General features: G+C 39.5%; 1 protein-coding gene across 8 annotated transcripts in view; it reads right to left on the reverse strand.

The window, feature by feature from the left end:
• oxr1a (oxidation resistance 1a) overlaps positions 1-15,716 on the reverse strand; it is a 152,374-nt gene that overhangs the window by 70,452 nt on the left and 66,206 nt on the right. For 6 of the 8 annotated variants that reach the window (XM_054781623.1, XM_054781626.1, XM_054781622.1 and 3 more), the window contains one exon: positions 8,322-8,518. The exons of the other annotated variants lie outside the window; for them this stretch is intronic. In XM_054781623.1, coding sequence (XP_054637598.1) covers positions 8,322-8,518 — 197 coding nt within the window. The remainder of the gene's footprint in view (positions 1-8,321; positions 8,519-15,716) is intronic. 8 annotated transcript variants of the gene reach the window in all.

Raw genomic sequence — 15,716 nt, forward strand, 5'->3', positions numbered from 1 at the left:
AACATCAATGACACAGACAATAATATGGGAAGATTCAAAGTAAAATAAACAGGTGACATTTTCTGCCCACAATGAAGTTAGGGTTAAAGCTTCTCGGTTGGATGACAAAAGCATACCATTAACCTTTAAGGAAAAGGTTACCAAGATGTCCTGTCCTCTGGTGAATTGTATGTACTGTATATACAGTACACGCTAGGCCACCACAACATTAGGTACACATGCTTAATGTAATGATTTCAACAGTTTAGTTGACACATTTAGATAAGTATTGTTTGAACAACATCACTCACAGGGTCAGACAACAATCCACACTCCTGCTCACATTAGGGATGCACTGATCCACATATTTCTTCTACTTCTGATCCGATCCCGATATATGAATTTGGACATCGCTACAATTCCGATACTAGAGCTCTTTTTGTTTTAATATTCAACCATTCCAAAAGAATATCAGCATATGTACAGTATCTAGAAGAATATCAGGGACTGTAGCTGTCTCCACACACACACACACACACACACACACACACACACACACACACTCCCGGCTTCGCAGACAGATAACACAGAACTCTTAACATTGCACATAACTTCTGGGTCACTATATTATCAATATTCTTGATTTTATATGAGCTAGTAACTCCTTTCTACCGGCAAGTATGACATTGTAACGACATGGAATTTTTGTGTTGTGAAGCTGTCTGACTGTTTTGTGCGGCTGTGAACTTGCGTGCGTGTGTGTGTGTGTGTGCGGCGCGAGTGAGGACGACAGCAAGTGCATGTGCGGAGACAGCTACTGTTTGCCAGTACTCGGAATGGAGCGCCGTGGCCATCTTGTTTACATGTGTGGGAACGACTGCAAATACAAAGAACCATTCCCACTTACACCTCTGGACAACTTAAGAGGTCCCAATTTGCCTAATAAACATTTTTATGTGTGAGGAAGCTGGAGCCCCCACCCCCCATGGGGAGAAAATCTAAACTCCACATAAAGATTTTGCAGCAAAGCTTCAAACACTCGATCTCCTGTCTGTGAGGATGCCATGATAATCACTAAGCCACATTGTAGCCTTTTTGTGATAGTAGGATAACATATATACTTTATTGATCCTTTGGGAAATTACTATGTTACAGCAGCCACATTTACAGATACTACAGTACAATATAAATAAAATAAGAATGAAAAATAGTAGTACAAAAAAAAAAATCTAAAACTAAAACCTCTGATATGTATATTATCTATACTTGTGTATCAATATCCTATCGAATTGTAAAGGTTTATCCTCACACTTGGAGTATAGGGAACATGTAAACCCCAGCAGGTAAAAAAAAAAAAAAACAGTAACCCTGAGAAAATATAGGAAGACAAAGAATAGACAGAGGGCAGATCCCAGAGAAAATGTTGCACAGTCGGAAGAAGCAAAAGTAGGAGCGGATAAGAGAAAGGCCCTTCATTGGATCTGTGTTGAAGCTAAGCTGCCTTGTGGGGCTACGTGACCGGCCTGGAGCGCCAAGGCAAGAGGGCTCAGGCTTATCTCAGTGCACACATGCAGCTCTGCTGGCAAAACGCAATGTGCCATGGTTGAGGATGCAGCTGACTGAGAACCACAGATAGCTCTCACTCCGTGAGTCCTCCCTTGTGCTCATTCAGTCAGTGAGGAGCAGCACGCAATGGGCTGAAGATGATCGACCACATAGGAAAAATTCAAACTTAAGTAGGATTTCCAGAGAGGCAGGGCCACCTTTTCACTTGAGTGTGCATCGCACAGGATGTTTATAAAAGCATGAATTTAATAAATTGAATATTTCCATTTGCCTGGTTTTATGTTGACCTAGCAAACCCACAACCTATCATTTGAGTGCTTTCATTTCCAATTCACCATGGATGCCGTTTCAGTATCAGATATGATCATGTGCTGCTCTGTGCTTTGTGCTGGTGATTTGATTTGGTACTTTAACTAAAAGGTGTTTGTCAGACACAATGGTTCTCTCTCATCCTCATGATATTATCTAAGTTAATGTGAAAATATTGCATCGCGGTACCTTCTAGACATAGAAGGGATGCGGTATTTGCCGGATTATTAATTATTAAGGACAAGAATGGGATGTATCTGGGGCCTGAATGTCATCTCAAGGACAAGCGTTGCACACTCCAAAAGATTCTTCATAAGGGACTGCCTGCATCTAATACCAAAAGTATTGTGGCAAAATTTCTACCTTTACAAAGGTAAGTACAAATGCATGGTCAAAGATGGCCATACTGCTAAAGACTGGGCATCCTGATGTGTTGTATATGCCATTAAAGATTTTTCAACTTCAGTGTATTTATTTGTAAAAAGGGATGGTGTCCAGCTAGGTCCTCAATATGCAGCGCATGGGCCACATCTGGCCGTCCAAAGCTTTCATTTGTTCCGCCAAACATCACCCACGGCTAACTAGAGAAATACTTGTTTATGTAATACTTCCTCCATTCTGCAGGCGGCAACAGCAAGACATACGCATCACAATGAAGCAGCTGTAGAAGATGGCTCGCATGTAAACAAATATGGCACTATCAACTTGAAAAAGTAAAGGAAAAAAACAACGAGGAAAAAAAAACTTAACAGCAACCGGACTACAAAATGGTATGGTAATACTCAGTTTTGTTAATGTTTATAGAATGCTTGGTTGGAAAGTCAAAATAAAAGTAGTCAAAATGTGGTTACTCCTGTCAAGACAGCATAATGGGACAGTGCATGTCTGGCCATTGGGCCCTTACATTTCTCAAACTGTGGCGCTCTGCATTATGTAGTTGAATAGCCCCGCTGTACCATCAATGTCACACCGATTGTAATGCAGTATATAAGTTGTTACATTTGCTTATAAACAGAATGTGTCTCACTGCAACATGCACTGTAATTGGCACCTTGGGCTATAAACCTGTTCTGCAAACACAAAAGAAGAGCCACCTGAGACACAAATATCAAATGCAAAAAAAGAGCACAACTGTGTATCTGCAGTCAGCCCCCCACCCCACCCGCCTCCCCCAATGTTTCTCATGTCACATGATGGGGAAACACACTTTTATCAAGGGCAACTGGTCCTGCCATGTGCTCACACTCAACAAAACTACAATCTGACCTAAGGAGGCAACAGGATTGCAAATTAACATCTAACATGACACCCTATCGATGTATTGAATAACTGTTGATTTAATTCCGGCCACTGAGTCCTATTCATGAAACTGCATATCAAGCGCACTTGGAAGGGAGCCTCCAGCAAGTTAGTGTATTGCTCCCCCAGCACCGATTCCTCCCCTCTTTGACCCTGCAGTGAAAATCCAATGAATAACTAACAGGGGAGTGATCGGTTTTGTGGCTGCCATAGCACCGCCACTCTTGACGAGGAAGGGTAAGCTAGCATGTGTGCGTGTGTCTTTTTTATTAGCATTTGCTCTGTCAGGTGTTGTGGAGATGCAATGCTGAGTTTGCAGAGTCAGTGCTTCATTCATTTCACCCTGATACATCATTTACTTTCTTAAAGGTCGTTATTTATGATGAATTGTTATGGGACTTTAGATTTGATGATTGTCAGTGTTCAATTGTTTGCAACTCTTATTTTAAGATAGAAATTGCCAGAAGGGTTAGGGATAAGGTTAGGCAATACCAAGTTATCATGTACAGTAAATACTGAAATTTATTCAAACAGAGGAGGGGAATACAAATATTTTTCGACACGTTTGTCTAGCAATATTTCCCATTCATAATAGCGTTGAAATGAAGCGAGTCCAACACCATCAAGTATAATTCACGGTTTCATATTTTAAAGGACATGTCACTGAAGCTTCAAATGATTAAAATTAGTGTGTCCTTGTGTTGTATATTTTTGCATTGCTCAGGTTGTTGATTGTCTTTACAACTGAAGATATCAATCATCTTTGGCAGTATTATGGTTTTCTCCTTAGGGCGACAGACAAGGTTGGCGTCCCCACGTTTACCATCGTCCTGTCCATTTGTCCTTGAGACAATTCTTCCTTCTACTGCATTCTCTGGTCACACACAAAGAAAATATATATAGCACAAAAAGGTAAAGTGTGTGAAGACTGAAAGAGGAAAGAGGAAAAGAAAGATGAAGGGCGAGAGGAAAAAAGGAAAAAAAGATGAAGGGCGATCAATGCGTGCATCACTTAAAAGCCATTAGCTCTATTGGCATGTTATGCAGGCTTTTCAAACAAAGAAGGAGCAACAGTTGTCTGCATGTGTCAAGTGCTTAATCTAACCTACTCATAAAACATTATTCCTAAAGCCCGCACATACAATAAGAGCATGAATCAGACTTGGATAACACAGAAGAGTTGTTGAGCAGTGCACGTCTAGTGAGGACATAGACTGATAAAACTGTTCAAATACACTCAGTGTAGGCAGGAACAATTAAAGTCAGGCTCAGTGAGATGCTTGAGTTCATTCCCTGTTAAGTGTTCCAATACTCAGTAGAGTTTGTTGAGTTTCAGGCTGGATATAATGATGTAAATGTCAGCTTAGACACCAGAACAAAAAGGCTGGGACTCTGGTGAAAAGCAAATTCACGCCCTCTTTGGGCGCAACATTGTCGGCCTCAGTGAGAGTCCATGAAATCTCTGCATTTTCTTTTCTTTATTTCTTACTTACTTGTATTAACAGCTCCAAATGAACTCAAAATTTAAATCAAGCTAAAAGAGCTTTTTAATAGTAGCAGAACATTTGAGTCACACTTTCAGTGTATTATAAGGTGTTGTGTTCTAAAACACCAACGATTTTTTGGCCCTGCGATTTTTTTTTGGGTATTCCCCAACTGGCTGCCTTTTTTTTTTTGTTCATGGAGAACATAGGTGCGGTGACCATGAAGGAGTAAGATTACCACGCACCCAACGTACAACCTGGAAGTCGAACGTACGGCTGTCGCTTCATTTGTACAGCACGTAGGCTGCAAGGCCAACGTCCGTCAAACTTGTAATAGAAGTAATGACCTTGCCTTCCAGAAGGGATTCGTAGTAAGGTTGTAAGAACTGTGCACAATCTGTACGTTGTGCATACCAACAACATAACATCCCTACTCGAAACAAAATCGGTTAAGAAGTGAGTTAGTTTGAAAAAAAAAAACAGAAAAAAACGTAAGCCCCCGTAGAGTTTCTTTGACATGGCAAAGAACCTCTGCGGCCAGTCTGCAACTCAAAAATCATGCCCTCCGTGTGTTTCTTATGTTTTTTGCTCTTAGACCGGCTGTAGGTGCCCGTACGACCGGTTGTGACCAAGGCTTAAGTCGAATTCACATGTTTTGAGTGTTGACGCATCATCATGTGAACAGCTCCTGGCCGGCACGTAGCGCTCAGTTGTAGTTAGGTCCTGCTCCGACATGAAGAAACGAGACAGTTACGGAGGTGTTCATCATGTGCATTATAATCAACCAATAAGTGAGTTTAATGATAATGTTTGACGTCAAGAGTGAGTTGCTTTGAGTATTAGTAATAAAAATATCCACTTATGATATTTCTATGTACTTCTGTTTATTTAGACCACACATACAAGCATAATAAAGATGTGTTGTGTGGATGGTCCGTGAAAGCACTTCGTGTTAATGTAGATGTGAATTAGAGATGCGTTTGTGAGTTAGAGATACATACAGTATATGGTGTGGGAATGAATTGTACAGCTGATGTGTTCAGGTCAGAATAAAGTTATAAAACAGCATCAGAGTTTATGTGGACTCTACACTGTGCCTCCATCTGCTATTTACTGAATTATTGTTGCTCTTCTTGCCTCCGACTACACTGACACCAATCACTGGGAAAATGAAACATGTTTAACACCATCATCTGGGACAAATCATTGATGTGACTTACAGTTGAACACCCAATGGGATACAACATTAGGTGTGTTATTAAAATAGATGTTGTAAATGTGGTATATGTGCCTCAAATGACACGTCTGTCTAAAGCCTGACAGAGAGCACAGCAAGCAGCCTGACACATTATTAATTTCTCAGTAGAATAAATTAGCAAAATGAGGCCTGAGAGAGATCAGTGAGTGGGGTGGGGTGGGGCTGCAAGAAAAGACCACATGGTTACCCGTACTGAATACTATCTAAAATAGAAAGGAGGGTCAGCCACTAATCAATCTTTCATTACGTGAAAGAGAAGCAGAATTCTTTAAAGATGCAGTGCTTCTGTGGGCACACATTGAAGCTTTACATGAGCTATAGCAAATGATTAACTACGATGACTTAAGTGAAGCTTGTACAATTTGTCACTAAGCAGTTAAATATCATATAGACAGAATAAGCCATGGCCACATTGCATTTAATGGTTGTATTACTTCCGACCATGATCGCTCTCTTTCTTTTTAACAGCCTGCATATGCCATTGAACAGATAATGGCTGATGAAAGAAGGTAAAATGTCAACAGTGGGCCCATTATCTCGTCTTTATCCTACAGTTTCCCTTCACTGATTATTGTCAACTGAACTGGTATGAAGGCAGATCAATCCGCTATTACCGCGGAGCCTTGGCCATGCAGCAGTCGATACATGATGACTCTGTAGTGAGTTTATCATAGTGTGAACTCAGCAGAATGACACACCTTCACATGCTCTAGATGTTCTCTTTCGCTATTCAACCCTTGATCTATCACCTCATGATGAACTCCTGAAATCCTAACCTTGCCCTCTGTGCCGTTATAAAACTACGTTATAAAAGCTATAGTATTTACATGACTAATGGCAGAACATCTGCTCAAGAACATGGAACAAAATCTGAATTCAGGATTTTACAGTGAAGGGGCACAAAAGCGTCAAATAGAAATATACAACCTAAAATATATTAGTGTGCGCTAAAAGAAGGTGCTTTTGGAAAGGACAGGACATCCTCCTCGCACTTTTTTAGCATAATTAATCACACTTTTGCCTAGTTGTTGCATATTAAACAGGCAATAAGAAGACAAATTGGGATTGGGATTGGGATAACTGAATTTCCACAAAGTAGAATTGAGTAGAATTTATATTTGAATTGAATAGCGAATTGAATATTTTTGTCGTGGAGTGGAGTCACTGTTGGTGTAGTAACACTGCTGATGGGGATGTCATACAACTTCATGTAAAAAAAATCTGAACTCTCCTTTTAATTTAGGCAAAAAATACATAACTGTTGCTTAAATATGCATATTTTTTTGACTAATAGGCCATATTCAACGAATATTCACGAAACAGCATGATTTAGGAATCAATATATTTTTTAAAAACTGTGATAGAGTGAAGCCGCAAAATTCTAACTGCAATGTGGCGAGGGATGACTCTATGGTATGAAGAAGAAATCTTGCGTATTATTCCGTTTTTTGTTTCTTTAGATTTATGTGTGGAGCAACTAAGCGTAAAAATTTGGCAAAACATGCACCCGTACTGTGTTGCCTGTGCTATCAGTTGTCTGACAAATACACCACATTAGACATTAGAACAACATGGGGAGTCCTAATTTCACATATATATTCTGTATTGTATATTTACTGGGAACCCAAACAAGAATTTGTTAAGGAAGACTGAACAAATTGTCTCATCTAAACAAAGCAGCACCATCATGCAGTCATCCCGCCTCCAGTACAGTGTATTCGGTGCCTGCATGATTGAAAATCTCTGTTGCAAATTTGCCTATTTCAGCAACAAAATCACCCCTCTCCTCTCTATATTACAGTTGATTCACTCTGAGCCTTGTTGTCTCCTGTGTTGGTTGTTCTCCTTCCGTGTTGTTATGGCATGGCCGCTAATTCGGGGCGGAGCAACAAGGCACACCCGCACGCAGCAATTAGGCAGACCTGGGAATGCCAAGTTCCTTTGTCTTCCACCGTTTGCTGTGCAGCATTGAGTTTCCCTCCTGTTTTTAAACCGTGTCCTTTTTGTTAACTCCTGTCATTCTCCTCTGTTGTCTCTTTGTAACATAGCTGTTTAAGTTGTTTTTACTTGTTTTTGGCATCTTCCTAGTTTCCTGGTAAAAGAGGGCAGGTGGATAAGTCACAAGCTTAGGTAATAACTTAACACTGCTTTTTTTTTTGTGATGCAGTTTGCAGTGGTGTAGAACGCCCCCTTTTGAATATTTTGGCTACCATATGTAGCTACATGAAGTCAAAATGAATATATTTGTAAAGCTTTAGCCTTAGAGCTCAATATATTGTCAAATCTTCATAATGTTGTGGCCAGTTGGTGTACATTGAAATGCATATTTCATTCGAACTACAGTATATGGAGCACAATAATATAGTGTTTTCACGCAAAAGCAAAACCAAAACCAAAACCAAAAGCAAAACCAACAAATCACCTACCAATGGTGTAGCCTCTCTTCAGCTCGCCACACCGTGGACTGCGGCGCTGGGAGTTGGTGGTGTTGTTTTCCTGCACCGCGAGGACGGCGGTTGTCTTGGCAACAGGTGATGCAGGTTTGTTGAGGGGCGAGGCTGGCACCAAAGTCGGGGAGAAGCCTTGACTGGCAATGTCCACCGACTGAGACTTTTTCTTCAGTCTGCAGTAAAAAGCAAACCACAGAGAATAAACAATGTTCATACAATATGATATATTATATAATATAATCTACAGATAGGCAGTTTGAAGCTCTGTACTGTATGTGTGAACGGCATTGTAAATGTCAGTGGATGAAAACACCTTTGAATGACCTTAACTGTTCATGAGCAAACCATTCAAAGCATATTTGCATTTTACATTGTTGATTGCAATGGTTTGTCATAGAAATTAGATCACGCAAATACATTTTTCTTCCAGAGGCAGTGAGTCAGCAGGAAAAAAAAATCAATAGGCTAATCGCGTCCTTGTTGAGGTGGAATTTCTCAGCCGCACTGCTCGCACAGCAGGCAGGAATATAGCAGGATAGCATACCGACAACAAAGTAAAACCAAAGCAAAATCATCAACCAAAAGTAATCCCTCAGTTAATTGGCTCCAGACACGACTGACATATGTGAATTTCTGCGAAGTGGGATTCCTTATTTATAAATTGAATATTTTTGTAGTAAAAGCATAGAAAATTACTTGTCTTCATGTTAAATTCTCCAAAGGAAGAGTCCAGGCATAGCTAATAAAATAACTATGTATTCTATGTGATGAATGGCCAATTTAAATTTAATCATTGAGAGTGGTTGTTTTTTTTTTTTTTGCTAACATAGTTAAAGTTTACATGCTGTCTAGAGAGTGACAACTTTTCCTAGTTCACCTTTTTATTTGCAGTTAAAGGCTTCCGAGGTGAAATTTTATGTATCATATATGTAATGCCATGGGCCGAATCAAATCTGTCTAGGACAACTCGTCAAAGCCCATTAAAAGGATGAGCGGCTCCTTGGTTTAAGTTAGAGCAGTTTTCAGAGATTACTAGGCTAATCAGGTAATCCCAAAGTACAACTCACATATGTTCGCTTACGTCTACAAAAGGTTTACATAGTCATAAGCCCTTTAACCCAGCTGTTTCAGAATGGAATGGAATGTTCTGCCAATTAGCTAGCTAGAGCAACATAAGAAGGTCTGTGTAAATGGGACAGCTCAAGTGTTGGGCTAAAAAAGCCAAACTGTGTAGCCTCACCTCAGGTATAGGAGGTTGTAGACTTTACAAAATGACGATTTTAGCAGATTGAAATAAAGCAATAACTGATTCGATCACATAATTAAGTGTCTAATTACAGTATGTCTAATTATCTTGTAGATTAATAACATATCTATGTAATTATGTCTCTGATAAAATTGTTCATATAAATGGCTTATTGTTTTTTTAAAATATATTATCAACAACAGCATTCTCAACCATTTTAATAACAGCATTCTCAACCATTTTTGTAAGTTTCTTTTTTCCCCAAACAGATGCACGGGTTAAAACTATAGAGATGCTTCATATTGGCTTTCTGATTTATCATTTCTAATACCAATATCAACTGATACATATATTGCTAGCAGCTTGATCCTCAAACTAATGTCAGGCCACATCCTGTGTAATGAATGCACACATTATGCTTCGTTTCATGTGATACCACTGGAAGCATTTTACAATGAAACACTATTTGTGCAAAACAAGACAAACACTGCAATATAAATTATATGTAAGTTATATGCCATATGCATTTGTAACATTTTGTCTCAACATCCATTCTTTTTCTAGGGTCACTAGGGTCGGGGGTATGTTGGAGCGGGTAAGCTGACCCAGCTGAGAGGCGGCGTACACCCTGTACTGGTCGCCAGCCAATCGCAGGGCACATATAGACAACCATTCACACTCACATTCATACCTATGGACAATTTAGTTGCCAATTAACCTAGCATGCATGTTTTTGGAATGGAAACCGGAGTACCCGGAGAAAACCCAAGCACTCACAGGGAGAACATGCAAACTCCACACAGTGATGCCCAGGTTCGAACCCAGATCTTCCCAATCTCCTGACTGCCAACATGCTAACCACTAGGCCACCGAGCGGCCCCAGTTTGTCGAAACAAAAGTACTAAAATAACATGTTCTCCTACTATCGACAAGTAAGACAGACAACTCTCAATAAATTCACAAATAAGAATCCAATTAAATAACGCTGGCAACGATATCATTTTGAAAGCTGAACATTTGTATGTGACACAAGGATCCATATAAGAACAAAGTAAAGTGCCAAGTATGAAACTCTGGACTAGTATAATCAGTGAAATTATCAACTGGGCTAATACAACACATCACGCATGAACACAGCGTGGACGAAACTAGCGCTTTACAGTCATTGCAAATTACATATCTACAATTCGAAGGCAAAAATAATTCCAGCCCGCGGACATACTGAGCTTTTTGCAGTGTGGAGCACTATGTCAACTGCGTGTCGATATCAATCTCGTCAGAACAAACTACACCGTTATGAGCAGACATGTAATTTTTATGCAAATATCAGCCGATAAAATCGGTTGGGATGATATCGGACATTCCAAGTTAAAAGTAGGGCTCAATGAACCCCAACACGTTTTTTTTTTCTCATTAGAATATAATTTTTTTCTTTTAATATTTTTTACTTTATTCTCATAAAAAGTTATTGAAAGTGTTTTTCCATTTCTGCTGCTCTTTTAATTTAACATTTATTCATTTTAAAATTTTCAAAATATTTCAACTTTCTTTCTTTCTCTAAATGTTCTTCTCATAATTATGACTTTATTCCCGTAATATCTGACTTTAACCTTGTAGCATAACTTTTTCTGCCTCTCGCCTCATGTCAGCTGGGATCGCAAAGACGTGTAGAGGAAATGGATCGATACAGTACATATTCATATGAGTTGCTACACTGTAGGAACAAATATATAGACATATAAAAAAATAAATAAATAATGAATCGAATGGGAGTTTGACTGGGCTCCTTAGTTTCCCGTACATTTTCAGACTAACATGGCAGGAGGCTCGTCAAACACACATCTTGTTGAAAGCCTTCACAGGAGTGTGATTTGCTAGACGAACAACTATATTTTCTCCCATTTTAAATTCCTAGGTGTAGTCATAACACAGCCCAATACTTTTGTCCAAATGTTGTGTAGGAAAATCCTGAAACAGCAATTCAAGATTCCCAGCTCTCTCTCACTCTTGCACACACTTTCAATCACTCCTGCAGAACTGCCAAAGCAAACAGAATCTTTCTGGCCATTTCAGCCAAATGCTCATCCCCCGACGGACGACCAAAGCTGCTCACGTGATGTAGTGTTAATTTTGTAATGAGAATGCATAATCTGTAGTCCATCATAGAGTGTGCGTTCCCTGGGAATTAAACCCCAAATGGTTCAGTGAGGCCAAATTGGGTAGTTCTGAGAATTAAAAAAAAAAAAATGTTCTGCATCACACACGTTCCCCTAAGAAATCACATAAACCTTCATTACGCTGTATGTGAAATACAGTCAAAAATTATAAATCCGTTCCAAAGGGTCCGTCTAAACAATGTAAATCCAATTAATCCGACACCCAAAAAATGTTAACACAAAACACTTTTAATAGAGAACAATTATAGTTTCACATGCAGAAAACAATGTGAAAATGACGAATGAACAGGATAAATGAACATTTAAGGTCATTTTTACCTCGAATGAAGACTCTTGTGGGTGAGGACTATTGAGGGAGGACAGTACCTTTGTACTTTGCTATGAGTTATTGCTTTAATTCTCACCTTCTCACCTTTTTTTAATCTCAAGTGCTGGCACTGGCAACTTTCTTCATCACATGGTGGATTATTTTGCAGCTGTATTCAATAACTGTGTTAGTTAGCAAAGAACTACAGAGTTAACCAGTGATCATAGAGGGACGACAGAGCTGGGGGATTATGACTTCCAGGTGGGAGTTCAGAGCAGGCTAACAGGCACGCTTTGTAATAAAGACACATTACGAACACAGTTGGACTCATGCAGTGTATTAATAACACAACAAGACTGAGTCAGCAACGTGTGGGATTCTTTATTTGGGCACTGGTCTGTGGAATGATACATGGGCAAACTGAGTAGTTTGTGTAACATTCTCATTTGAGTTCGCCAAATGAATGTGCCTTAAACTGTAGTATTGTGTCAACTAAGTATCACAAAATTTGATATTGGGTGTGGGCTCCAAGATAGCTGAATAATCAAGCAATGGTGGGAGCAGTCCGTCCACATCTTTAAAGACCATCAAGATTCAGCATGCCAAAGGGTAGGATGCAACATTTTATAAGCGCAGCAATATACAATAACCGAGACAGTTAACGCGAATCGAGGCAAAACTTTGGCAAAATTGTATACAGTACATGTATGAAAATGTCTCATTTGCGGATTGTTTGTGGCTTATTTTTAATTTATTGTATTTTCTTACTGAGAAAAAATAAGACCAGACAATTTTACCTGGATTACATAATTTTAATGACTATTTTGCAGTGCATTTGTTTAGATGGCGCATAATGAGGATGAAGATATGAAAAGCAGAGACCTGCAGCTGCTGTTTTTGCCTATGCAGGAGGAGAAAGAGGGATAGTGCCAAGCTGTGTGAAGTCTATCTCCACTCCCTTAGGAGTTGGTACTAATTACTTTCTCATAAGTAGAGCGGAAGCCCCTCTTCTGTAGCTCACCATCTCTGTTCATTGAGCTGCAAGGCCAACTGGTGCCAACCCAATATGAAAGTGTGTGCATGTGTTTGTGTGTGTGTGTGTACGTCAGCTTCTGACATGGAATGAGAAGGCGGGGAAAGAATTAACATGGTGCCTTGTAACATAGATAGAAACGGAAGGACAATCAATGCTTATGCTTGTGTGTGTAAACAGTGAAGGCAGTGTGTGTGTGTGTCTATGTCCTCATTTCACTTATCCACATTTCAATCGAATACAAACTTACTGACACAGTGTTGCTGTCTTGCTTTTTTTTTGTGGGAACAAAAGTATATTTCCTTGAAATAAAGCATTTGGCGACAGGAACAGTGTTGAATGAGGCTAATTTACAATTTTACAGATTCTATTAGTCCAGAGTTTAACACTTTGCACTTTACTTTGTTGTTATACGAATGTTGAATTGGCCACATACAAATGAGCAGCTTTCCAAATTGTATCACTGCCAGCAATATTTAATGGGATTTGTGAAATTGTTAAGATTAACCCGTCTTGCTTGTTAATAGGAGGAGAACATCTTATTTTAGTTGACCATTAAAATATTATTCATATTATAGTAATGATTGTTTAATGCCTGGTTGGGACAAAATGTTTAAAATAAATGTCTTTTTTTCTCTAACTTACATTGCTTACTGCAGTGTGACTTATTTTTCACAATTTGTGAAATGCATCCAGCGGTATCACAGTAAAAGAGGCATAATGTGTTCATTACATGACATTAATTTGAGGGAAGGGCTGTTGCCTATATCGGTATTGGTTGATATCGGTATTGATTGCTGGACAATATAGGGATATCCAATATCGTGTTAGAAAACCAATATTGAGCATCTCTATTATTATCGTTGAAAGGGTTTAGTATGTTTCTTTTAATAAAATACTCCATACATCTCAACTTATGTACAGGGTAAATGTACATTCTTCTTCTCATAGCTGACATGCTCGGATTCATGCCTACTCTGTTGCAATTGGTTAGGGGTTGTGAGTCTGTGCAGGACCCCCTTTTGTTTTATTTATTAGTAAAATAAGAAAATTATGTTCTGTATGTGTTAAGCAAAAACAACCTTACAAGATACATGCATTTAACTGGTCTAGAATGACGTCCATTACTGGTACTGCATCCCTTTGCGCCATTGGATCAATGCATCATATAAGGTGAACCCAAGGAAGAGAGGATTCAAGGCCTGTGTGACGTGAACAAGCTACAGTTATGGTGACATAGATTTGTAGTTCACTACAAATACAGATGCAAACGTGAAGTGTTTCCCTGCCCCGACCTGAGATGAAGCATAATGATTGCTATGGGTTGCCCTGACAGACGGAAAGCACATGCGGTGTTAACATTACAGATAGCTTCCACTGCTCAAATGATATGATGACTATATGATACTGAGGAAAACTGCACATGGGACATCTGAATGGCATTCTACAAATACAGTACATTCTACATCATGAAAACCAGACAAGACTCCACTGGGAAAATACCACAAATTAAACAAGCTCTTCCTCTCACACCAGTGGGGAACTGGGACAGTGTTGGCTTAGCATAAGGGTGTTTTCTTTTTTTTTTTTTCTTCTCCATCTGGGTAAATAGGCTTCGTCACAAGCTATGATTGCACCAATCTCCCCTGCAAGCAAAAAGCGCTCATGAGCACCAGGGAGGAATGAGAGATGCACATCAAAAAGACACCAATGGTGGCAGATTGCTATCAACAAATATGACAGAAACGAGGGGAAGAATAATGACGGAAAACAGACTCAGGCATTTTGTTTTCTACTCGGCTGTTGTGATCTGACCTGGGCCAGGAGGTTGTGGTATATTTGCAGCCCTGCCAAATTGGCATCGCTGCGATTATTCGACTCTACAGGGATCCACGTGGTTTGGCAAATGATGCATAAACAAGAGGAAATTTGAGGCTAAGTCAAAACACACTTATCACACTGCTACTAAGACGGATTAGACTCAGAAAAGGGAGGCTGTTTTCGCAATACCATCTTTTCATCCTCTGCTTTGCTTCCCATACCTCGCCTTGCAGCGGCGGTTGCATATTTTTACAGGGGGAGGGGTTTTTACATACAGCCTCAGATAGGCTATATAAAGCCTGTGGTGCTAAAATGGGATGACGTCAGTCAGTGCTGGCAGCACAATGACCATCTGACAGTAATGATGCTTTAAGTGTCGCCACAGTCTGAATCGCGGTTATGTAACTTTGCATTTTGTAGTTGCTTATTGTTTTGTGGCTTCCGAAACATCTACCAAAGTCAACTTTGTTTGTAGTTCTGCTTAAGGCAATGGATTGCACTAGCATATTTCAGCTGAGGTGTGTTGTTTTTAGCCTGCGGTTGCAACATTTTGAGCCAAAAAGACAGCTTATTCATAGAAAATCCTTAAAGGAATTGAATCAACACAACCGAACCAAACTGAAACCCCTGATTGCAAGCATTGCTGAATAGAGTAGGTGAATATTTATCGTTCTTTTTCCCAATTCAGTGCACACCACAACATCTGTCTGTTCACAACTTGAATGGAGGAAGTTTGGTAGTTTTCCAGACGTAGGATTCCTCATGTATAAATGGTAATGGTAATGGT

This window comes from Dunckerocampus dactyliophorus, chromosome 7 (assembly GCF_027744805.1).
Source record: "Dunckerocampus dactyliophorus isolate RoL2022-P2 chromosome 7, RoL_Ddac_1.1, whole genome shotgun sequence".
NCBI classification, from domain to species: Eukaryota; Metazoa; Chordata; class Actinopteri; order Syngnathiformes; family Syngnathidae; genus Dunckerocampus; species Dunckerocampus dactyliophorus.